The 25,823-nt window shown below is 47.3% G+C and overlaps 1 protein-coding gene across 1 annotated transcript in view; it reads left to right on the forward strand.

The window, feature by feature from the left end:
- The first annotated feature begins 16,692 nt into the window (after positions 1–16,692).
- The window catches only part of LOC139280296 (sestrin-1-like), an 83,466-nt gene continuing 74,335 nt past the window's right edge, over positions 16,693–25,823 (forward strand). The window contains exons 1-2 of the mRNA XM_070899968.1: positions 16,693–16,797; positions 17,425–17,738. Coding sequence (XP_070756069.1) covers positions 17,451–17,738 — 288 coding nt within the window. The 5' untranslated portion in view covers positions 16,693–16,797; positions 17,425–17,450. The remainder of the gene's footprint in view (positions 16,798–17,424; positions 17,739–25,823) is intronic.

A 25,823-nucleotide genomic window follows, 5' to 3' on the forward strand; every position in this document is an offset into this window, starting at 1 on the left:
CCCGGGAGGCCGGGGATGGTCTCACCATGGCCACATTTACTTCACTGGACACTGTCATTCATAGGCAGTTCCTCGGAATCGAGGAAGACTTGCTTCCACTCCTGAAGTGAGTTCCTTGGTGGCTAAACAGTCCAATACGAGAGCCACAGACACTGTCACAGGTGGGACAGACAGTGGTTGAAGGAAAGGGTGGGTGGGACTGGTTTGCCGCACGCTCCTTCCGCTTCCTGCACTTGCTTTCTGCATGCTCTCGGCGCAAGACTCGAGGTGCTCAGTGCCCTCCCAGATGCTCTTCCTCCACTTAGGGCGGTCTTCGGCCAGGGACTCCCAGGTGTCAGTGGGGATGTTGCACTTTATCAGGAAGGCTTTGAGGATGTCCTTGAAACGTTTCCTCTGCCCACCTTGGACTCGTTTGCCGTGAAGGAGCTCCGCATAAAGCACTGACGCTATAACCAACATAGAAACATAGAAAATAGGTGCAGGAGTAGGCCATTCGGCCCTTCGAGCCTGCACCACCATTCAATAAGATCATGGCTGATCATTCCCTCAGTACCCCTTTCCTGCTTTCTCTCCATACCCCTTGATACCTTTGGCCATAAGGGCGATATCTAACTCCCTCTTGAATATATCCAACGAACTGGCATCAACAACTCTCTGCGGCAGGGAATTCCACAGATTAACAACTCTCTGAGTGAAGAAGTTTCTCCTCATCTCAGTCCTAAATGGCCTACCCCTTATCCTAAGACTGTGTCCCCTGCTTCTAGACTTCCCCAACATCGGGAACATTCTTCCCGCATCTAACTTGTCCAGTCCCATCAGAATCTTACGTTTCTATGAGATCCCCTCTCATCCTTCTAAACTCCAGTGTATAAAGGCCCAGTTGATCCAGTCTCTCCTCATATGTCAGTCCCGCCATCCCGGGAATCAGTCTGGTGAACCTTCGCTGCACTCCCTCAATAGCAAGAACGTCCTTCCTCAGATTAGGAGACCAAAACTGAACACAATATTCCAGGTGAGGCCTCACCAAGGCCCTGTACAACTGCAGTAAGACCTCCCTGCTCCTATACTCAAATCCCCTAGCTATGAAGGCCAACATACCATTTGCCTTCTTCACCACCTGCTGTACCTGCATGCCCACTTTCAATGACTGATGTACCATGACACCCAGGTCTCGCTGCACCTCCCCTTTTCCTAATCTGCTGCCATTCAGATAATATTCTGCCTTCGTGTTTTTGCCCCAAAAGTGGATAACCTCACATTTATCCACATTATACTGCATCTGCCATGCATTGCCCACTCACCGAACCTGTCCAAGTCACCCTGCAGCCTCTTAGCATCCTCCTCACAGCTCACACCACCACCCAGCTTAGTGTCATCTGCAAACTTGGAGATATTACACTCAATTCCTTCATCTAAATCATTAAAGTATATTGTAAAGAACACACCAATCTCTTGTGTGGGACCTTGTCAAAAGCCTTTTGAAAGTCGAAATACACCACATCCACTGGTTCTCCCTTGTCCACTCTACTCGTTACATCCTCAAAAAATTCCAGAAGATTCGTCAAGCATGTTTTCCTTTCATAAATCCATGATAGGCCAGTTTGGCACCACCCCACACCAACACCATAAAGCATAGAATCAGAGCAATTTACAGCACAGGAGGAGGCCATTCGGCCCATCGTGTCCATGCTGGCCGACCAAGAGCTATCCAGACTAATCCCACTTTCCAGCTCTTGGTCTGTAGCCCTGTAGGTTACGGCATTTCAAGTGCACATCCAAATACTTTTTAAATGTGGTGAGGGTTTCTGCCTCTACCACCCTTTCAGGCCGTGAGTTCCAGACCCCACCACCCTCTGGGTGAAAAGAGTTCTCCTCAACTCCCTTCTAATCCTTCTACTAATTACTTTAAATTTATGCCTTCTGGTTATGACCCCTCTGCTAAGAGAAATAAGTCCTTCCTATCCACTCTATCTAGGCCCCTCATAATTTTATACACCTCAAATAGGTCTCCTCTCAGCCCCCTCTGTTCCAAAGAAAACAACCCCAGCCTATCCAATCTTTCCTCATCACTACAATTCTCTAGTACTCGCAACATCCTCGTAAATCTCCTCCGTACCCTCTCTAGTCCAATCACATCTTTCCTGTAATGTGGTGCATGCAGTACTCTAGCTGTGGCCTAACTAGTGTTTTATACAGTTCAAGCATAACCTCCCTTCTCTTGTATTCTATGACTTAGCTAATAAAGGCAAGTATCCTGTATGCCTTCTTAACCACCTTATCTACCTGAGCTGCTACCTTCAGGGATCTGTGGACCTGCACTCCAAGGTCCCTCTGTTCCTCTACACTTCCCAGTGTTCTACCATTTATTGTGTATTCCCTTTCCTTGTTAGCCCTCCCCAAAAGCATTACCTTACACTTCTCCGCTTTGAATTCCATTTGCCACTGTTCTGCCTATCTGACCAGTCCATTGATATCTTCCTGCAGTCTATAGATTTCTTCTTCATTATCAACCACACAGCCAATTTTAGTGTCATCTGCAAACTTCTTAATCATACTCCCAACATTCAAGTCCAAATCATTGATACATCACTGCAATACCCAACCCATTCCTTTCACACTCACTACCATTGCGGGGGTACCGTTGTATCTCACCATTCACTGCAACTCACTAAGCCACTTCCAAAGGCTGTCCACGAAGGCAATGTGTTGAAAATAAAGATTTCAATGTTTGACAACACATTAACAGAAACTTTACATGAACATTTGCTAAAAGACCCAAGTGCCTATCCTTGTGTGTTGTTATTTGGTATGCTTGCACTAGGATGAGGGTGAGTGTGAGGGGTGGCTAGTGAGATGGGGATGTGATAACATAGATAGAGAGGGATGGATGGAGGTGCAAGGTAAGTTGGTGTGAGCAAGGATGTGCAGGAGTAGGGTAGGGAAGGCAGAGTGATGGGGATGTGATGAGTGGCACCGCAGGATGAGGTTGAGTGTGGCTTTGCAGTAACGTTTCGTGATCTACTGAGATCATTGAAAGGTTTGAGCCACTGCAGCCTAGTCCTCCTGACCATATCCCTGCTTGTGCCCTACTGTGCAATGAGCAACCAGGCTGCGTGATCTCCTGGGGAGGTCTCTTCCGCCTATTGGAAGGGAAGAGAACCTCCCTGCTTGCTGTGACTTCCTCCATAAGCAGATGAAGGGAGTGATGGGAGAGCCTGAGTGCAGCTGTGCCCCTCTGTGCCGTGATTGGCAGTGTTTGCAGCATCTCAATGCTGTAGAACACTGACAGCACAACTGTCAAAATAAAGTTGGCCACGGTCCCTTTAAGGAAACCGGCTGATGACGCATCATGAAATCCGCCTCCTGTTAATTGGCCAGGAACTTTGCAGGGTGGTTTTAACAAGCCCCATCAACGGAAGATTCTTCACACAGAGCGGGGTCGCAGTCCGTCACCAACCTCGACAGCACCGGACCCGCCTCGGTAGGCAAAATCCAGGCCTAGCTTTGTATTCTCTATACTCTCTGGAGTTTAGAAACACGAGAGGCGATCTCATTGAAACATACAAAATTCTGAGGGGGATTGAGAGGGTAGATGCTGAGAGGATGTTTCCCCCGGGCTGGAGAGTCCAGAACCAGGGTCACAGTCTCAGGATAAGGAGTCGGCCATTTAGGACTGAGATGAGGAGGAATTTCTTCACTCAGAAGGTTGTGAATCTTTGGAATTAAAGGGGCAGATAATTCCAAAGATTCACAACCTTCTGAGTGAAGAAAGTCTTCCTCATCTCAGTTGTTGAGTATATTCAAGGCTGAGATCGATAGATTTTTAGAGTTTAGGAGAATCAAGGGATATGGAGATCAGGCAGGAAAGTAGAGTTGAGGTCGAAGATCAGCCATGATCTTATTGAATGGTGGAGCAGGCTCGAGGGGCTGTATGGCCTACTCCTGCTCCTAATTCTTATGTTCTTATTCCAGGTTTATTTAATTAATTGAATTTAAATTCCCGTGCTGCCCATGGTGGAATTTGAACTCAGGTCTCGGTATCATTAATTTAGACCTCTGGATTACGACGAGTCCAATAACATAACCCCAGTAAAATGAGCATTGCACTACTGCACTGCACATTTCACCATGCATCTACTACAACAGAAGTGCAGGGAACAGCACTAACCCTTGTACATGGCCTTCTTTGACCTCACAAAGGCCTTTGACACTGTCAACCGTGAGGGACTATGGAGCGTTCTCCTCCATTTTGGCTGCCCCCAAAAGTTCATCCCCATCATCCGCTTGCTCCACGATGACATGCAAGCCGTGATTCTGACCAACAGATCCACCACAGACCTAATCCACGTCCGGACTGGGGTCAAGCAGGGCTGAGTCATCTCATTCTCAACAAGTTCCCCGCTGGAACGGAAGTAAACTAGAACCAACAGGAACTTGTTCAACCTTCGCTGCCTCCAGGCTAGATCCAAGGTTATTCCATCCTCTGTCATCGAATTACAGTACGAGGACGACGCTTGTGTCTGCGCACGCTCCGAGGCCGAACTCCAAGCCATCGTCAACACCTTCACCAAAGTGTATGAAAGAATAAGCCTTACGCTAAACATTCGTAAGATAAAGGTCCTCCACCTGACCCCGCCACACAGCACTGCCCCCCGGTCATCAAAATCCACGGCGTGGCCTTGGACAACGTGAACCATTTTCCATACCTCGGGAGCCTACTATCAGCAGGGGCAGACATCAATGACGAGGTCGAACTCCGCCTCCAGTGCACCAGCGCAGCCTTCAGTCGCCTGAGGAAGAGCGTGTTTGAAGACCAGGACCTCAAATCTGACACCAAGCTTATGGTCTATAGGGCAGTAGTGATACCCGCCCTCCTGTATGGCTCAGAGACGTGGACCACATACAGCAGACATCTCAAAGCAATGGAGAAGTACTACCAACGCTGCCTCCGCAAGATCGTGCAAATCCATTGGGAGGACAGACGCACCAACGTCAGTGTTCTCGCTCAGGTCAACATCCCCTGCATCGAAGCACTGACCACACTCGACCAGCTCTGTTGGGCGGGCCACATTGTCCACATGCCTGACACAAGACTCCCAAAGCAAACGCTCTACTCGGAACTCCTACACGGCAAGCGAGCCCCAGGTGGGAAGGGGAAATGTTTCAAGGACACCCTCAAAGCCTCCCTGATAAAGTGCAACATCCCCACCGACACCTGGGAGTCCCTGGCCAAAGACCGCCCTAAGTGGAGGAAGTGCATCCGGGAGGGCGCTGAACATCTCGAGTCTCGTCGCCGAGAACATGCAGAAACCAAGCGCAGGCAGCGGAAGGAGCGTGCGGCAAACCAGTCTCACCCACCCCTTCCCTCAATGACTATCTGTCCCACCTGTGACAGAGACTGTAATTCCCGTATTGGACTGTTCAGTCACCTGAGAACTCACTTTTAGAGTGGAAGCAAGTCTTCCTTGATTCCGAGGGACTGCCTATGGTGACAATGACCCAGATTAGGCAGATAGTGCATGTTTGTTGATGTCAAGTGAAAACATGATCAGGCCGACCGTGATGCCCTTCATAATTGAATTTCTGCCAAAAATCACTGCCTGAGCTCAAACAAAGAATGGCACTGACCTGAGATACCTGGGTTCCGTTAGTGCTTGAACAAGTGCCAGCGACTTAAGGAGAGAAGATTTAAGAGAGTGGGGAGGGAGGTGACATCGCATATTCAAGAACAATATGTCAGTGCAATTCCCTCTCTTCCCTTCCATATGGTTGTCAGTGTCAGCTGTGGTTCAGTGGGCAGCACCCTTGTTCTCTGAGTCAGAAGGTTGTGGGTTCAAGTCCCACTCCAGGAGCTTTAGCATATAAATCTAGGCTGACACTCCAGTGCAGTACTGAGGGAGCACTGCACTGTTGGAGGTAAAACGATGAGTGCTTGTCTGCTTCCTGGCCTTCCTCGAGTCTTTTTACTGCAGTTGAGTAATTCTGGGGCACTTCCCGATATCTTCGATCTTCTCTCTAATACCATATACTAGTGAAGTAAAGGTACGCCATGAATATATGTACTTCTTGTCGTCGAGGCCTGATAGCACAATGGGCAAAGGCCCTATGTTTGATCAGCAGTGTGTATTGATGGTAGAAGGGCACACCAAAGTTGGGTTAAGGATTCTTGGACTACGTCGGGAAAAGTCACCCACTCCTGATTATCCCAGAGACCTTACAACAACAACTCGTATTTATATAGCACGTAGTAAAACGTCCCACGGTGCTTCACAGGAGTGTTATAAGACAAAACATTTGATACCGAGCCATAGGGCAGATGTCCAAAAACGTTGTCAAAGAGCTATGTTTTAAGGAGCGTCTTAAAGGAGGAAAGAGAGGTGGAGAGGTTTAGGGAGAGAGTTCCAGAGCTTGAGGCCCAGGCAACAGAAGGCACGGCCACGGATGGTGGAGCGATTATAATCAGGGATGCTCAAGTTGGCAGAATTAGAGGAGCGCAGACATCTCGGGTGGGGCGGGTTGTGGGGCCGGAGGAGATTACAGAGATAGGGTGGGGCGAAGCCATGAAGGGATTTGTAAACAAGGATGAGTATTTTGAAATCGAGGCGTTGCTGAACCGGGAGCCAATATAGGTCAGTGAGCACAGGGGATGATGGGTGAGCGGGACTAGGTGCGAGTTAGGACACGGGCAGCCGAGTTTTGGATGACCTCAAGTTTAAGAAGAGCACACCATTTTGATGGCTTTGACAGATCGCTACACAGTCCAGGATCAAACCCTACTGAATTGAACCAGTTTTATTGCTGGGTGAACGGGACCTGCTATAAGTTAGGACACGGGCAGCAGAGTTTTGGATGACCTCAAGTTTACTGGAAAGTACTTGTGTCGGTACTGATTAGGTACCAGGTAGAATAAGATTGTGATGCCTCCCTTGTCAAAGAGCTTGCCAGCTTTCACGGACTAGGCTTACACACTGGCCAAGTGGGTGCGGTACTGAAGGATTGCTGGCATTAGTGAGAAGAAGAAAGAAAGACTTTGATTTATATAGCACCTTTAACAACCTCAGGATGGCCTAAGTCTTGTGTGTCAGCTGTGGCTCAGTGGGTAACACTCTCATTTCTGAGTCAGAAGGTTGTGGGTTCAAGTCCCACTCCAGGGGCTTGTGCACAAAAAAAAAATCTAGGCTGACACTCCAGGGGAGTGCTGCACTGTCGGAGGTGCTGTCTTTCAGATGAGATGTTAAACCGAAGCTCTGTCTGCTCTCTCAATTTTCTCCCTTCATCTATTTGTTATGGTTATTTGTGATAATTTATGGTTTCACATTCATACTCAGTGCTTTCCAGTACCTCGCTGAAATTGCTATTATTGTTGTACGAGTGAGTGTCAGTGTGCTATTGCATGATGGCACCCTCACTGTTGATGCCAGCCCTGCTTTGAGTTGCCATTAAACCTTCAACACTCACTCCCTCCACCACCGGCGCCCCCTGGCTGCAGTGTGTACCATCTACAAGATGCACTGCAGCAACTCGCCAAGGCTTCTTCGGCAGCACCTCCCAAACCCGCGACCTCTACCCCCTAGAAGGACAAGGGCAGCAGGCGCATAGGAACACCACCACCTCCACGTTCCCCTCCCAGTCACACACCATCCTGACTGGGAAATATATCGGCCGTTCCTTCATCATCGCTGGGTCACAATCCTGGAACTCCCTCCCTAACAGCACTGTGGGAGCACCTTCACCACACGGACTGCAGCGGTTCAAGAAGGCGGCTCACCACCACCTTCTCAAGGGGCAATTAGGGATGGGCAATAAATGCCGGCCTTGCCAGCGACGCCCACATCCCAGGAACAAATTTTTCAAATGCTTATTGCAAGTGGTTCGGCAGATAATTTTGAAAGTTTATCATTGTATCTGATATTTTCAACTAATTACATGTTTTAAATGCACGGGTAAGAATTGTAGCAAAATAATATTCAGAATATTCGTGCCATTTAAAAAAACATTTTTGCATTTTTTTTGAATGCATATTAAATATACTCTTTTCTCTGATGTAGATATTGTTTTTTTTAAAAATGGTTTATATTTAAGCAGGGAATCAGTTCCCTAATCCTGCTGGTTCTCTTCCTTCCATCTATTTCCCAAATCAAATGAGCTGTCTGACATAATCAGACGATTGCACCTGCAGCATTTACAGTTCGATCAGGATTGGGGGCCCCGGCCGCAGGGAGATATCGATCAGTAGCTGCTGTTTCCTGTGCGTTTAGACAAGTGGGACGGAGTAACAGGGGTGCTGCTCATGTTATCTTTTTTTCCTAAATAGCTGCTTATTTGTGACATTATTATCATGTGCCAAATTAAGAAATACAGCTCCTTTAACTGATTAAGGTGGTTAAGAAGGCATATGGAACACTTGCCTTTATTTGCCGAGGCATAGAATACAAGAGCAGGAGGGTTATGCTTGAACTGTATAAAACACTAGTTAGGCCACAGCTGGAGTACTGCGTGCAGTTCTGGTCACATTACAGGAAAGATGTGATTGCACTAGAGAGGGTGCAGGGGAGATTTACGAGGATGTTGCCAGGGCTGGAGAATTTTAGCTATAAGGAAAGATTGGATAGGCTGGGGTTGTTTTCTTTGGAATAGAGGAGGCTGAGAGGAGACTTGATTGAGGTGTATAAAATTATGACGGACCTGGATAGAGTGGATAGGAAGGACCTATCTCCCTTAGCAGATGGGTCAACAACCAGGGGGCATAGATTTAAAATAATTGGTAGGGGGTTTAGAGGAGATTTGAGGGGAAATTTCTTCACCCAGAGGGTGGTGGGGGTCTGGAACTCACGGCCTGAAAGGGTGGTAGAGGCAGAAACCCTCACCACATTTAAAAAGTACTTGGATGTGCACCTGAAGTGCTGTAACCTACAGGGCTATGGACCGAGAGCTGGAAAGTGGGATTAGGCTGGCTAGCTCTTGGTCGGCCGGTGCGGACACGATGGGCCGAATGGCCTCCTTCCGTGCTGTAAATTTATAAGGTTCTCTGATGTTCTAAGTTGTCACGTACAGCTCACGACAGAGGCGGGATAAAAACTCTGGGGTTAATTTTCTGAATCTGCACCACAGACGGGAAGACCTACCCACTGGGAACAGGAACAGGAAATCGGGGTGATTCAATTTCACAGCCGATACAAAATACAGGGCAAAAGAGTAAATAAAAATGCTTACCACGTATTGCATTATGAGGGGCCTTGACAGAGTGGATAGGAAGGACCTATTTCCCTTAGCAGAGGGGCCAATAACCAGGGGGCATAGATTGAAAACAATTGGTAGAAGGATTCGAGGGGAGTTGAGAACTTTCTTCACCCAGAGGGTGGTGGGGGTCTGGAACTTGTATTGAGATAATGTATAGCGCCCTCCAGCTAGGAGGTATAGGGAGCTGTATTGAGAGGGTCTGTGGAGGAACGCCATCTTAAGCTCCACATGGCTGTCTGAGATCTCCCAAATAAATAATTAAGTTGAACTAAGAGTGTTCAAGAGACTATAAAATACAGAACTCACTGCCTGAAGGGGTGGTAGATGCAGAAACCCTCATCACATAGTTGTTCGAGTCTCACTCCAGGGACTTGAGCACATAAATCCAGGCTGACTCTTCCAGTGCAGTGCTGAGGGAGTGCTGCACTGTCGGAGGTGCCGTCTTTTGGATGAGACATTAAACCGAGGCCCCGTCTGCCCTCTCAGGTGGATATAAAAGATCCCACGGCATTATTTTGAAGAAGAGCAGGGGAGTTATCCCCGGTGTCCTGGGGCCAATATTTATCCCTCAATCAACATCACAAACAGATTATCTGGTCATTATCACATTACTGTTTGTGGGAGCTTGCTGTGCGCAAATTGGCTGCTGCGTTTCCCTCGTTACAACAGTGACTACACTCCAAAAGTACTTCATTGGCTGTAAAACACTTTGAGACGTCAAGTGGTCGTGGAAGGCACTATATAAATGCAAGTCTTTTTTTCTTTTTAACGAACTATGAGGTATTCATTCATCTTTGTTTAATTTAGACATTTGCCACATTAATAAAAACTCATTGTTTAACGTAAACAAGACTGCTTCAACTAAGCACAGTCTGTAGCTGCTGCTCAGACACTTTGATCAAACAACTGCTGTTGGAAGTGCCAATTTTGTGTCTACAGTTTTTGCAAAGGGAGGAGATTCTAATTACATTGCAAGCATGACTCAAACATTATCAGCAGCACTTGAATCACTGGCACTCCTGTGACATAATTAAAATAGAATAAGACTGCTGCTTGATTGAGAAATGTTTAGAACTGAGACTCAAAGTTATCCAGGTTATTCTGCTTTGTCAGTCATGGCTGTCACTGTGGGTAGCACCCTCGCCTCTGAGTCAGAAGGTTGTGGGTTCAAGTCCCACTCCAGGGACTTGAGCACATAAATCTAGGCTGACACTCCAGTGCAGTATTGAGAGAGCGCCGCACTGTCGGATGAGAAGTTAAACCGAGGCCCCGTCTGCTCTCTCAGGTGGATGTAAAAGATCTCACACACTATTTCGAAGAAGAGCAGGGGAGTTATCCCCGATGTCCTGGGCCAATATTTATCCCTCAATCAACATCACTAAAACAGATTATCTGGTCATTATCACATTGTTGTGTGTGGGAGCTTGCTGTGCGCAAATTGGCTGCTGCGTTTCCCACATTACAACAGTGACTACACTTCAAAAGTACTTCATTGGCTGTAAAGCGCTTTGGGATGTCCTGAGGTTGTGAAAGGCGCTATAGAAATGCAAGTCTGTCTTTTTTCAACCAATCTTATCCATTTCCCTTGTCCATGCTCTCCAAACATAAAATATTGGGAATAAAGTGTTATTTTTCTCTCACTGGTTTCCTTTACTTCCAATGATAAACTACCACCTGATGTAAATTCACTGTCCTCAGTCCCAGAAGGAAGAATAACCCAGAAGCTATTTTCTATTTGGGAACACATGTTACATCCTTGACACCTTCAAGGGTGTAAGGTTCAGCAATTAGATTTCAAGTGCTGGTTAGAATCATAGAATCACAGAACAGTTACAGCACAGAAGGAGGCCATTCGGCCCGTCAAGCCCGTGCCGGCTCTCTGCAAGAGCACCTCAGCCAGTCCCCCTCCCCCGCCCTTTCCTCGGAGCCCTGTGATTATTTTTCCTTCAGGTACTTATCCAATTCCCTTTTGAAAGCCATGATTGAGTCTGCCTCCACCACCCTCTCAGGCAGCGCATTCCAGATCCTAACCACTCGCTGCGTAAAAACGTTTCTCCTCATGTCGCCTTTGGTTCTTCTACCAATCGCCTTAAATCTGTGTCCTCTGGTTCTCGACCCTTCCACCAATGGGAACAGTTTCTCTCGATCTACTCTGTCCAGACCCCTCATGATGTTGAACACCTCGATCAAATCTCCTCTCAACCTTCTCTGCTCCAAGGAGAACAACCCCAGCTTCTCCAGTCTATCCCCGTCACTGAAGTCCCTCATCCCTGGAACCATTCTCGTAAATCTCCTCCGCACCCTCGCTAAGGCCTTCACATCCTTCCTAAAGTGTGGTGCCCAGAATTGGACACAATACTCCAGTTGAGGCAGAACCACTTTTCACTATACTCCCAAGTTTCACATGAGAACATGAGAATTAGGAGCAGGAGTCAGCCATTCGGCCCCTCGAGCCTGCTCCGCCATTTAATAAGATCACGGCTGATCATCGACCTCAACTCCACTTTCCCGCCCGATTCCCATATCCCTTCATTCCCTTAGCTCCCAAAATGTATCGACCTCTGTCTTGAACAAACTCAATGACTGAGCCTCCACAGCCCTCTGGGGCAGAGAATTCCAAAGATTCACCACCCTCTGAGTGAAGAAATTCCTCCTCATCTCAGTCCTAAATGGCCGACCCCTTATCCTGAGACTGTGACCCTGTGTTCAAGGATTCCTCAGCCAGGGGAACATTTTCTCAGCATTAACCCTGTCAAGCCACGAAGGAATTTTATATAATTCAATTAGATTACCTCTCATTCTTCTTAACACTAGGCGTAGTCTACTCAATCTCTCCTCATAGGGCAATCCCCTTGTCCCAGGAACCAGTCTAGTGAATCTTTGTTGCCTCCCTCGAAGGCAGGTATATCTTTCCTTATGTAAGGCAACCAGAACTGTGCACAGTACTCCAGGTGTGGCTTCACCAATGCCCCATATAATTGCAGTAAGACTTCCTTACTCTTATACTCTAATCCCTTTGTAACAAAAGCTAACATATCCGTCTCAAATGTCTTGTGTCATCTGCAGATTCTGTTAATTCTAAATGATTGCTTGTGCTTATTTAATGCAATCACACTGGATGTGCAGAAGATATTTTGTGCAATCAACAACAACAACTTGTATTTATATAGCGCCTTTAACGTAGTGAAACTTCCCAAGGCACTTCACAGGAGTGTTATGAGAAAAAGTTTGGCACCGAGCCGCATAAGGAGGAATTATGGCAGGTGACCAAAAGCTTGGTCAAAGAGGTAGGTTTTAAGGAGCGTCTTAAAGGTAGAGAGGTTCAGGCAGCAAATTACAGAGCTTTGGGCCTAAGCAACAGAGGCAATGGGGGAGGGGGATAAGGGGCTGGAGGAGATTACAGAGATAGGGAGGGGTGAGGGCCATGGAGGGATTTGAAAAGAAGGATGAGAATTTTGAAATTGAGACGTTGCTTAACCAGGAGCCAATGTAGGTCAGCGAGCACAGGGGTGATGGGTGAGTGGAACTTGGTGAGAGTTAGGACTCGGGCAGCTAAGTTTTGGATGATCTCGGGGATGTTGCCTGGACTGGAGAATTTTAGCTATGAAGAAGGATTGGATAGGCTGGGATTGTTTTCTTTGGAACAGAGGAGGCTGAGGTGAGATCTAATTGAGATGTATAAAATGATGAGGGGCCTAGAGAGTGTATAGGAAGGACCTGTTTCCCTTAGCAGAGGAGTGAATAACCAGGGGGCATAGATTTAAAGTAATTAATAGGAGGTTTAGAGGGAATTTGAGGAGAAGTATTTTTCACCCAGAGGGCGGTGGGGGTCTGGAACTCACTGCCTGAAAGGGTGGTAGAGGCAGAAACCCTCACCACATTTAAAAAGTACCTGGATGTGCCCCTGAAGTGCCGTAACCTACAGGGCTACGGACCGAGAGCTGGAAAGTGGGATTAGGCTGGGTAGCTCTTTGTTGGCCGGAGCGGACACGATGGGCTGAATGGCCTCCTTCTTTCCCACATTCCAACAGTGACTACACTCCAAAAGTACAGGCAACTCTCGATTATCCGGGGCCCTCGGGGATTGGGCTATCCCGGGTGAACGATTTTGTCGCTAGGGCGAGTGCATGTACTTGCCGAGAATGTTTGGGTCCCAAATTTATACTTTAATGCTAGATTAACTTGCTGGAGTCAACGACCCCTCCCTCAAATCAATGTTGAAACTAGTTAGAACACCAACTCGATGAGCCTAATCCCCAATCCTTCGGCAGTCATCGGTCGGCAGAGAAAGAGCACAGACAAGCCGGACGGTGCCAGCATGTAGGGTCCCCAGATCCTGCCTAGAAACCCCAGCTCATTCCCCGCTAGTGCCGCGATCAGGCCCAGCGGCGAGGCTGACAGGTGAAACGGCCAGTCTAAAGGCTTCAACCACTGGAGGTCGAATGAGACTGGGCTTTACTTACTCCCGAGGCCGGGCGGCACCCTCAGTGGCAGACAGGTGCAGAAAGTGGTCAGCGCAGGACTGTGTGTGGGGTGGGTTTAATGGTCATGCGCAGCTGTACACAGGACAGAATCACAGTTTTTAAAAGTGCTGTTGCAGCGGGTTCTCGGTTAGATCTGTGTACGGATAATCGAGAGTTGCCTGTACTTGGCTGCAAAGCGATTTGAGACATCCGGTGGGCAGGAGGCGCTGTATAAAAGCAAGACATTCTTTTCTTCTTCTAACTCAGCTGTGCATCAGTGGGCAGCACCCTCGCCTCTGAGTCAGGAGGTTGTGGGTTCAAGTCCCACTCCAGGGACTTGACCACCAGAAAAAATCTAAGCTGACACTCCCAGTGCAGTGCTGAGGGAGTGCTGCATTGTCGAAGGTGCTGTCTTTCAGATGAGACGTTAAACCGAGGCCCCGTCTGCTCTCTCAAGTGGATGTAAAAGATCCTATGTCACTATTTCGAAGAAGACCAGGGGAGTTATCCCCGGTGTCCTGGCCAATATTTCTCCCTCAATCAACATCACAAAAACAGATTATCTGGTCATTATCACGTTTGAAGACCAGGACCTCAAACCCGGCACCTAGCTCATGGTCTACAGAGCAGTAGTGATACCCGCCCTCCTATATGCCTCAGAGACATGGATTATGTACAGCAGGCACCTCAAAGCACTGGAGAAGTACGACCAACGCTGTCTCCGCAAGATCCTGCAAATCCATTGGCAGAATAGGCGCACCAACATCAGTGTTCTCTCTCAGGCCAACATCCCCGGCATCGAAGCATTGACCACGCTTGACCAGCTCCAATGGATGGGCCACATTGTCTGCATGCCCGATACTAGACTCCCAAAACAAGTGCTCTACGCAGAGCTCCGACACGGCAAGCGAGCCCCAGGTGGGCAGAGGAAACGTTACAAGGACATCCTCAAAGCCTCCTTGAAAAAGTGCAACATCCCCACCGACACCTGGGAATCCCTGGCCCAAGACTGCCCTAAGTGGAAGAGCAGCATCTGGGAAGGCACTGAACACCTCGAGTCTCTCCTCCCCACCTGCGACAGAGACTGTAGGTCCCGCATTGGACTGTTCAGTCACCTGAGAACTCATATTAGTGTGGAAGCAAGTCATCCTCGACTCCGAGGGACTGCCTAAGAAGAAGAGCTGTTTGTGGGAGCTTGCTGTGCGCAAATTGGTTGTTGCCTTGCCTACATTACCAGTTGAGAACCAGTTGATGTGGTATATTTGGACTTTCAGAAGGCTTTCAACAAGGTCCCACACAAGAGATTAATGTGCAAAGTTAAAGCACATGGGATTGGGGGTAGTGTGCTGACGTGGATTGAGAACTGGTTGTCAGACAGGAAGCAAAGAGTAGGAGTAAATGGGGACTTTTCAGAATGGCAGGCAGTGACTAGTGGGGTACCGCAAGGTTCTGTGCTGGGGCCCCAGCTGTTTACATTGTACATTAATGATTTAGACAAGGGGATTAAATGTAGTATCTCCAAATTTGCGGATGACACTAAGTTGGGTGGCAGTGTGAGCTGCGAGGAGGGATGCTATGAGGCTGCAGAGCAACTTGGATAGGTTAGGTGAGTGGGCAAATGCATGGCAGATGAAGTATAATGTGGATAAATGTGAGGTTATCCACTTTGGTGGTAAAAACAGAGAGACAGACTATTATCTGAATGGTGACAGATTAGGAAAAAGGGAGGTGCAAAGAGACCTGGGTGTCATGGTACATCAGTCATTGAAGGTTGGCATGCAGGTACAGCAGGCGGTTAAGAAAGCAAATGGCATGTTGGCCTTCATAGCGAGGGGATTTGAGTACAGGGGCAGGGAGGTGTTGCTACAATTGTACAGGGCCTTGGTGAGGCCACACCTGGAGTATTGTGTACAGTTTTGGTCTCCTAACTTGAGGAAGGACATTCTTGCTATTGAGGGAGTGCAGCGAAGATTCACCAGACTGATTCCCGGGATGGCGGGACTGACCTATCAAGAAAGACTGGATCAACTGGGCTTGTATTCACTGGAGTTCAGAAGAATGAGAAGGGACCTCATAGAAACATTTAAAATTCTGACGGGTTTAGACAGGTTAGATGCAGGAAGAATGTTCCCAATGTTGGGGAAGTCCAGAACCAGGGGTCACATTCTAAGGATAAGGGGTAAGCCATTTAGGACCGAGATGAGGAGAAACTTCTTCACCCAGAGAGTGGTGAACCTGTGGAATTCTCTACCACAGAAAGTAGTTGAGGCCAATTCACTAAATATATTCAAAAGGGAGTTAGATGAAGTCCTTACTACTCGGGGGATCAAGGGGTATGGCGAGAAAGCAGGAATGGGGTACTGAAGTTGAATGTTCAGCCGTGAACTCATTGAATGGCGGTGCAGGCTAGAAGGGCCGAATGGCCTACTCCTGCACCTATTTTCTATGTTTCTATGTTTCTATTACAACAATGACCACGTTCTAAAAGTACTTCATGACTGTAAAAGCGCTTTTGAGATGTCTGCTGGTCGTGAAAGGCGCTATATAAATGCAAGTCATTCTTTGTTCTGTGCTGTAAATTTGTACGATTCTGTGATTGAAGTTTATGGGAGGGTAGAGTGTGGGAGTTTATCTTTATTTTGGGTGCACCAGTTGATGTTGGTTGACCCTCACTGCGCCTTTAAATCCCGGTGAGAGAACCTCCAGCTTCCTTGATTGCCGGAAGGGCGCTGATTGGCCGAGCCGGGGGGGGGGGGGGCGGGGCGGGGCGACCAGGTAGCGCGGCGCGGTGGCCGCCGCCGGGAGCTGTAGTGTGCCGCGCCGGCCGGAGGCTGGGGAATGCGGCTGCGCGAACTACAACTCCCAGCGGGCGGCGCGCCGCGCCTCGCCGGGCATGCGCAGAGCCGCTCGCCCTTGCTCAGACTCCCAGGATTTATTAGTTACATCAGCTGCGCTGAATAATTGCGGTGAGTGAGCGCCTTTTGTTTCCTGCAGCTTCTGCACTGCAAAACAGGAGAATTACTGAAGCATGTCCTGTGAGGAGAGATGTCTATAATTAAATATTGCAATCCACCTTGTTTCTTGCAAAGCAAGGGTGAGAAAATTACTGCAGCATTTAATGTAAAGATGTGTATCTATAACTATTTAATAATGATGCACTTTATTGCAAAACAAGTGGTGAAATGAATGCAGTATTTAATAATTTTTGCAATAAACAGTGCACTAAAAGAATTCAGACTACATATATATATCTTTATATTAAATACTGCACTAATTTCCCGAGTTTTTTTTGCAATAAACAGTGCAAGAATTCAGACAATATATATACTGAATTCTTGTACTGTTTATTGCAAAAAAACTGGAGAAATTAGTGTAGTATTTAATATAAAGATAGAGTGTGCGTGTATATATATTATATCTATATTAAATGTGTATAAATTTAATGTACTGTTTATTGCAAAACAAGTGGGAAAATTAGTGACATTTAAAAATAAGAGATCTCCTTTCTATCTATATTATTTCTATATGTCAACATTTTGTTTTAATGCAGTTTGTTTACTGCAAAAAGTGCTAATAGAGAAGCATTTGCTATAAATATAATGGTGTTTCAGGGTGCAGGCATGTACTATAAATACAAGTGTTTAAGGGTGCATGCAATGTTACTGAAGGGGGAAGTAAGGTCACTTAAGCCTAAATGTAAAGTTGTGTGTTTCCGCCGCAGTTTGCAGATGAAGCAGTGAGTGAACCATGTCGGTGGAGCGGGGCCAGGGCTGCTGTGACAGCCGCAAGTGGAGTGACCTGATGCGGAGCCGGGAGCCGCGGAGCCGGGCGGAGGCGATGGAGAGCGCGGCCGGAGCGGTGCACAGCTGCCTGGACCGGCGCTGCCCGGCCGCGGGGGAGCAGCACGGCCGGCAGGACCTGCAGGAGCCCCCGACAGAGCTGCACCGCCTGCTGCTGCTGCTCCTCCGGCTCTCCCACAGCTGCCCCTTTCAGGACCTCCGCCACCAGAGCGCCGCGCTCCTCCAGACTGTGCTGGTAAGTGGCAACACTCAACACCCTCTCTTGTCAGCTCAGTAGCCCAACAGCAAACTTTCTCTCCTCCTGAGTCACAAGGTTGTGGGTTCAAAATCCCACTCCAGGGACAAAGCTCAAAGCACAAAGCTCAGCACTCTCTTAGAAAGAAAGACTTGCATTTATATAGCGCCTTTCACGACCACCGGACGTTCTAAATGCATTACAGCCAATGAAGTACGATTTGGAGTGTAGTCGCTGTTGTAATGTGGTAAACGCAGCAGTCAATTTGCGCACAGCAAGCTCCCGCAAACAGTAATGTGATGATGACTGGATAATTTGTTGATTGAGGTTAAAATATTGGCCCCAGAACACTGGGGATAACTCCCCTGCTCTTCGAGATAGTGCCTTTTACGTCCACCCGAGAGAGCAGATGGGGCCTCGGTTTAACGTCTCATAGAAGGCCATTCGGCCCTTCGAGCTTGCACCGCCATTCAATAAGATCATGGCTAATCATTCAACCTCAGTATTTCCTGCTTTCTCTCCATACCCCTTGATCCCTTTGGCTGTAAGGGCCACATCTAACTCCCTTTTGACTATATCTAGCGAACTGGCCTCAATAACATTCTGCAGTAGAGAATTCCACAGGTTAACCACTCTGAGTGAAGAAGTTTCTCCTTATCTCGGTCCTAAATGGCTTACCCCTTATTCTTAGACTGTGACCCCTGGTTCTGGAACTCCCCAGCAATGGGAACATTCTTCCTGTCTCTAACCTGTCCAATCCTGTCAGAATTTTATATGCTTCTGTGAGATCCCCTCTCATTCTTCTAAACTCCAATGGATACAAGCCCAGTTGATCCAGTCTTTCTTCGTATGTCAGTCCTGTCATCCCGAGAATCAATCTGGTGAACCTTTGCTGCACTCCCTCAATAACAAGAATGTCCTTCTTCAGATTAGGAGACCAAAACTGAACACGCTATTCCAGGTGAGGCCTCACCAAGGCTCTGTACAACTGCAGTAAGACCTCCCTGCTCCTATACTCAAATCCCCTAGCTATGAAGGCCAACATGCCATTTACCTTCTTCACTGCCTGCTGTACCTGCTTTCCAAACTTCAATGACTGATGTACCATGATACCCAGGTCTCGTTGCACCTCCCCTTTTCCTAATCTACCGCCATTCAGATAATATTCTGCCTTCATGTTTTTGCCACCAAAGTGGATAACGTCACATTTATCCACATTATACTGCACCTGCCATGCATTTGCCCACTCACCTAACCTGTCCAAGTCACCCTGCAACTTCTTAGCACCCTCCTCACAGCTCATCTGCAAACTTGGAGATATTACATTCCATTCCTTCATCTAAATCATTGATGTATATTGTAAATAGCTGGGGTCCCAGCACTGAGCCTTGCGGCACCCCACTAGTCACTGCCTGCCATTCTGAAAAGGACCCGTTTATCCAACTCTCTGCTTCCTGTCTGCCAACCAGTTCTCTATCCACATCAATACATTACCCCCAATACCATGTGCTTTAATTTTGCACACCAATCTCTTGTGTGGGACCTTGTCAAAAGCCTTTTTGAAAGTCCAAATACACCACATCCACTGATTCTCCCTTGTCCACTCTACTAGTTACATCCTCAAAAAATTCTAGAAGATTTGTCAAGCATGATTTCCCTTTCATAAATCCATGCTGATTTGGACCGATCCTGTCACTGCTTTCCAAATGCGCTGCTATTTCATCTTTAATAATTGATTCCAACATTTTCCCCACCGCCGATGTCAGGTTAACTGGTCTATAATTCCCTGTTTTCTCTCTCCCTCCTTTTTTAAAAAGTGGTGTTACATTAGCTACCCTCCAGTCCATAGGAACAGTCTCATCTGAAAATGGCATCTCCCAACACTGCACTGTACTGCACTGGGAGTGTCAGCCTAGATTTCTGTGTTCAAGTGGGTTGAACCCACAACCTTCTTACGCTGAGGTGAGGGTGCTGCTCACTGAGCCACAGCTGACATTCAGTCATAGGTTGTGGGTTCAAGTCCCACTTCAGAGACTTGAGCACAAAAATTCAGGCTGACACTCCCAGTGTAGTGCTGCACTGTCGGAGGTGCCGTCTTTTGGAGGAGATGTTAAACCGAGGCCCCGTCTGCTCTCTCAGGTGGATGTAAAAGATCCCATGGCACTATTTTGAAGAAGAGCAGGGGAGTTATCCCCGGTGTCCTGGGGCCAATATTTATCCCTCAATCAACATCACATAAACAGATTATCTGGTCATTATCACATTGCTGTGTGTGGGAGCTTGCTGTGTGCAAATTGGCTGCCGTGTTTCCTACATTACAACAGTGACTATACTCCAAAAGTACTTCATTGGCTATAAAGTGCTTTGAGACGTCTGGTGGTGAAAGGCGCTATAGAAATACAAAAGCAAAATACTGCAGATGCTGGAATCTGGAATAAAAACAGAAAATGCTAGAAATCTCAGCGGGTCAGGCTGCATCTGTGGAGAGGAAGCAGGGTTAACGTTTTGGGTCGATGACCTTTTGTCAGAACTGGAGAGTGTTTGGAAAGAACGGATTGTTAACCAGCACTGAAAGGGGGAGGGGGAGAAGGAACAAAAGGGAAGGTCTGTGATGAGATTCGAAGACAGGAGAGATTCGAGAGACAAAAGGGATGATAGCCCAAATTCTAATGGTAATGCCAGGAGTTAGAAAAACATTAGTCAAGATTAGGTGTATATAAATGCTCCCCATCTCCCCAGATGTGCAGTCTCGGTGCTTGTCCCAACACTTGAGTCTCCAAACAAGTTGTCCCCTCGTGACTAAAAGTTGTATCTGGAAAGGTTGAGATAAGGAGCAAATCTTCATGGATCACCAGGGGATGGCCTGAAGTGCAAGAAAGATGCTTTAGTTACTGCAATGCTAACTTTCGGTCTGCTTGTTAAAAGCACATCTGGGCTTTGGAGATTAAGCAACACGCCCACCTCTGTTTACAAAGTAACTTGCATACTTGGCTCCTCTTCAAAATGTTTACTGATCTTCGGGCTCGTGTGAATGGGGTGTCCGATTAAATTGTTCGATGGAAAGTTACACTGTTTTAAAAAGCTGGCTGTGTAACTGAGGAAAATCTAAAATTAGATGCAAGGTTGAATTGCAATGTGACAAGATTGAATGTTGATGCTGTCCCTGAACAATGCTGGCAGCTGGGGAAGATTTTCAAGCCTCGAGCAGCCCTTGCTTACTGCTGTGGTTTCTCTCTGTCCCCACTCTCTGCAACTTGTTTCGTGAAGTTATCAGTTGAGAGAGAAAATAAATACTTGGATTGATATAGCGCCTTTCATGACCACCGGATGACCCAAAGCGCTTTACAGCCAATGAAGTATGTTTTTGAGTGTAGTCACTGTTGTAATGTAGGAAACGCAGCAGCCAATTTGCGCACGGCAAGCTCCCACAAACAGTAATGTGAAAATGACCAGATAATTTATTTTTATGTTGATTTTGAAGGATAAATATTGGCCAGGACACTGGGGATAACTCCCCTGCTATTCTTCAAAATAGTGCCATGGGATATTTTACTTGCAATTTTTTTCCCCTTCAGGTACTTATCCAACTTCCTTTTGAAAGCCACGATTGAGTCTGCCTCCACCGCCCTCTCGGGCAGCGCATTCCAGATCCTAACCACTCACTACATAATAAAAGTTGAGAGCAGACGGGGCCTCTTGGTTTAACGTCTCATCCGAAAGGCAGCACCTCCAACAATGCAGCGCTCCCTCAGCACTGCACTGGAGTGTCGGCCTAGATTTTTATGTGCTCAAGTCTCTGGAGTGGGACTTGGACCCACAACCTTCTGACTTCGAGGTGAGGGTGCTGCCCACTGAGCCACAGCTGACACAGATAAGGCAGGTCTTTGTTGCATTGCCCCCTCCAACAATAATAATTTTGCAAAGGGCTTGTGGGGGGATAACTCAACTAATTCCAGCCATTGGACCAAAATGAGGACTGGTCCAGAACGACAGTTCGTCTATTCAACCGCTGGTGGAACCTTGCACAAGCTCGAGTTTGGTGCCTTTTGGTTTCCTCGTAGCTATTTATCCTATTCAAGGGAAAGCATCATCTGTTGCATTTCCTGAGTTGTTTTAAAAAGGAAATGCTTGTTCACTGATTCTCAGTTGCACCTTGTTGCCTCGTTTTATTGTTTAGCTGTTGACGAAAGGTAGCTGGGGACAGGCACTTCCTGTTGTGGTGTCAAATTCAACTCCAGAATTATAGTAAACACTTTGTCTGCTGGGAGTGCTGGTGAGTGCCATACAAAATGTCCGCACCCTGGATGAGTTCAGGTGTTGTAAAACATTCTAATAAAGATATGACTGAAAGGCCACACTCTCTCACACTATATATAACTTGACTAGAATTAATGTTTCGATGGAAATAAAACACTGGTTCGGCCCCAACTGGAGTATTGTGTCCAATTCTGGGCACCGCACTTTAGGAAGGATGCGAAGGCCTTTAGAGAGGGCGTAGAAAAGATTTACAAGAATGGTTCCAGGGATGAGGGACTTCAGTGATGGGGATAGACTGGAGAAGCTGGGGTTGTTCTCCTTGGAGCAGAGAAGGTTGAGAGGAGATTTGATCGAGGCGTTCAAAATCATGAGGGGTCTGGACAGAGTAGAGAGAGAGAAACTGTTCCCATTGGTGGAAGGGTCGAGAACCAGGGGACACAGATTTAAGGCGATCCAAAGGCGACATGAGGCAAAACGTTTTTACGCAGCGAGTGGTTAGGATCTGGAATGTGCTGCCTGAGAGGGTGGTGGAGGCAGACTCAATCGTGGCTTTCAAAAGGGAATTGGATAAGTACCTGAAGGAAAATAAATGTGCAGGGCTCCGGGGACAGGGCGGGGGAGTGGGAGTGGGAGTGGGAGTGGCTGAGGGGCTCTTGCAGAGAGCCGGCACGGGCTCGACGGGCCGAAAGGCCTCCTTCTGTGCTGTTCTATGATTCTAATAAAATGTATTGTTTTTAAAAAGACCCGTCTTCCCAAGCCCATTCTGAGCTTTACCATAGGGTGTTTGATGAGCCAGTGTTCTGTCTCTATTCATGTTTGGTATTGTAGCAATGGAGCTTTTGTCCATATTTTATTTATTGGGTGTTCACTTCACTAATTGTGGAGGCTGGAGGGAGAGGACCATGTTGACGTCAGTCAGCGATATATCATGGAATGCTAGAACTGTAGCTCAAATCAAGTTTCCTTCTTCAATTTTTCTCTCTTCCCCCTCCTGGTTATGTGGAAAAGCTCGGTCCTGCCTTCACCCATGCGCTTTCTTGCTAAGGTCACTAATGAGCAACGGGCCAGTGGAAACTGATTCCTTCCCCTAACCTCCCTTCCTCCCATGAGTTAACAATGAATGAATGACGATATATGTCCAAGTCAGGGTGATGTGTGACTTTGAGGGGAGCCTGGAGGTGGTGGTCCCTTGCCTTTGTCCTAGGCAATGGACATTGCTTCTGAAGAAGCCTTGGTGGCTCGCTGCAATGTATCTTGTAGATGAATACATGCTGCAGCCACGGTGTGACTGTGGTGGAGGGAGTGCATGTTTAAGATGGTGGTTGGTTGCTGGTGAAGCGTACTGCTCTTCTCTGGAAAGTGTTGAGTGCGAGTGTTGCATCTGCACCCACCTCAGCAAGTGGAGAGTACTGGTGGAACGCTCCACCATCACGCAGGATGGCGACGTTCATGGTGGCTCCTTCTCCTGTTGCTTAATTGTCTGCCACCATTCTTGACTGGATGGTGCAGGACTGCAGAGCTTTAACCTGATCTATTGGTTGTGGGACTGCTTAGTTGCCTATATACATTACTTCAAAAGTACTTCATTGGCTGTAAAGCACTTTGAGACGTCCGATGGTTGAAAAAGATGCTCTATACAAGTTTTGTCTTTTTCTTTCTATGGCATTTCCACTGTTTTGCATGTACAATTTTACTAGGTTGGCGTCCCATTTTCAGGTATATTGTCTGCATGATCTTCCATGCTCTTCATTGAACCAGGGCTGGTCATCTGGCTTGATGCTGATGGAATGAGGGATATGCCAAGCCATGAAGTTGTAGATTGCAGTGGAAATGCTGATGGCCCACAGCGCCTTGTGGATGCCCAGATTTGAGCTGCTCAATCTGTTCAGCCATCCCATTTAGCACGGCAGTGACACAGGACTGTGCCGTGGTCACTTGTGCCAATACTGTCATGGACAGTTGTATCTGTGACTGGCGTAGGGAGTATTAGCTGGTAATCGGCAGGAGGGTTTCCTGGCCTGTCTTTGACCTGATTGACGGCAAGAAACGTCACGGGGTCCAGAGTCAGTGAGGGCAGCAAGGCCTGTTCCACCCAGCCACACAGCACTACGCCTCGGCTGAGGGTGTTGTGCTGATGGAACGGGGCATCCCCAGCAACGGTGATGGAGGAGTCTCGGATATTGGCTGATGGATTGAATTCTGTCAACACGACTGTTGGGCTATTGCTTGATTAGTCTGGAATAACACTCAACCTTTGGCACCAGTCCCAACATTAGCATTTTGGACTTGCGGGCTGGGCTGGGCTTGTTGCTTTCCAATTCGATGCCGCGGTTGCAGGCTAGTGGGCCCTCCAGTTTGAGTTTAATACGTCATTGCCTTGTGCTGTGCCAATTATTATTTCAACTGACTATTTTTAAATGTTCAAAGATTTCTGAATGTATATTGCATACTGTGGCTCTGTGGGTATCACCCTCACCTCTGAGTCAGAGAAGGTTGTGGGTTCAAGTCCCACTCTAGGGACTTGAGTATATAAATCCAGGCCGACACTCCCAGTGCAGTGCTGAGGGAGTGCTGCACTGTCGGAGGGGCCGTCTTTCGGATGGATGGTAAAAGATCCCGTGGCACTATTTCGAAGAAAAGTAGGGGTTATCCCCAGTGTCTTGGCCAATATTTATCCCTCAATCAACATAAACAGATTATCTGGTCATTATCACATTGCTGTTTGTGGGAGCTTGCTGTGCACAAATTGGCTGCCGCGTTTCCCACATTACAACAGCGACTACACTCCAAAAATACTTCATTGGCTGTAAAGCGCTTTGACACGTCCGAGGGTCATGAAAGGCTCTCTTTGTCTGTATCTGTGGCTGGTTTCTAGTTATTTGATAAATTCAGTCATGTAGTAAGTCTCCATATTCACACATTTGAAATGTTTATCTGCTAATGGGTAATCTAAATGATTGTTGTGCTATCGTTGATCCCCTGGTCAAGGTAAAATTGTTTCTTTCTGCAGGTCATTACATAAGAACATAACAAATAGAAGCGGGAGTCGGCCATTTAGCCCCTCGAGCCTGCTCCGTCTCTTAATATAATCATGGCTGATCCGATCATGAACTCAGGTTCACTTCCCTGCCCGCTCCCATAACCCCTTATTCCTTTGGTTAAGAAACTGTCTATCTCTGTCATAAATGTATTCAATGTCCCGGCTTCCACAGCTCTCTGAGGCAGCGAATTCCACAGATTTACAACCCTCAGAAGAAATTCCTCCTCATCTCAGTTTTAAATGGGCGGCCCCTTATTCTAAGATCATGCGCTCTAGTTCTATTCTCCCCCATCAGTGGGAACATCCTCTCTGCATCCACCTTGTCAAGCCCCCTCATAATCTTATACGTTTCAATAAGATCACCTCTCATTCTTCTGAATTCCAATGAGTAAAGGCCCAACCTACTCAATCTTTCCTCATAAGTCAACCCCCTCATCCCTGGAATCAACCGAGTGAACCTTCTCTGAACTGCCTCCAAAGCAAGTATATCCTTTCGTAAATATGGAAACCAAAACTGCACGTAGATTCTAGGTGTGACCTCACCAGTCCCCTGTATAACTGCAGCAAGACTTCCCTGCTTTTATACTCCATCCCCTTTGCAATAAAGGCCAAGATTCCATTGGCCTTCCTGATCACTTGCTGTACCTGCATACTAACCTTTTGTGTTTCATGCACAATTCCCCCAGGTCCCGCTGTACAGCAACACTGGATTAAGATTGGTCCACAAGAGAGAAAGACATAACCTTTTAGTCAGAGACAGCCACTAATCCTACCAAAACATCAACATT

This window comes from Pristiophorus japonicus, chromosome 14 (genome assembly GCF_044704955.1).
Source record: "Pristiophorus japonicus isolate sPriJap1 chromosome 14, sPriJap1.hap1, whole genome shotgun sequence".
Lineage (NCBI taxonomy): Eukaryota > Metazoa > Chordata > Chondrichthyes > Pristiophoridae > Pristiophorus > Pristiophorus japonicus.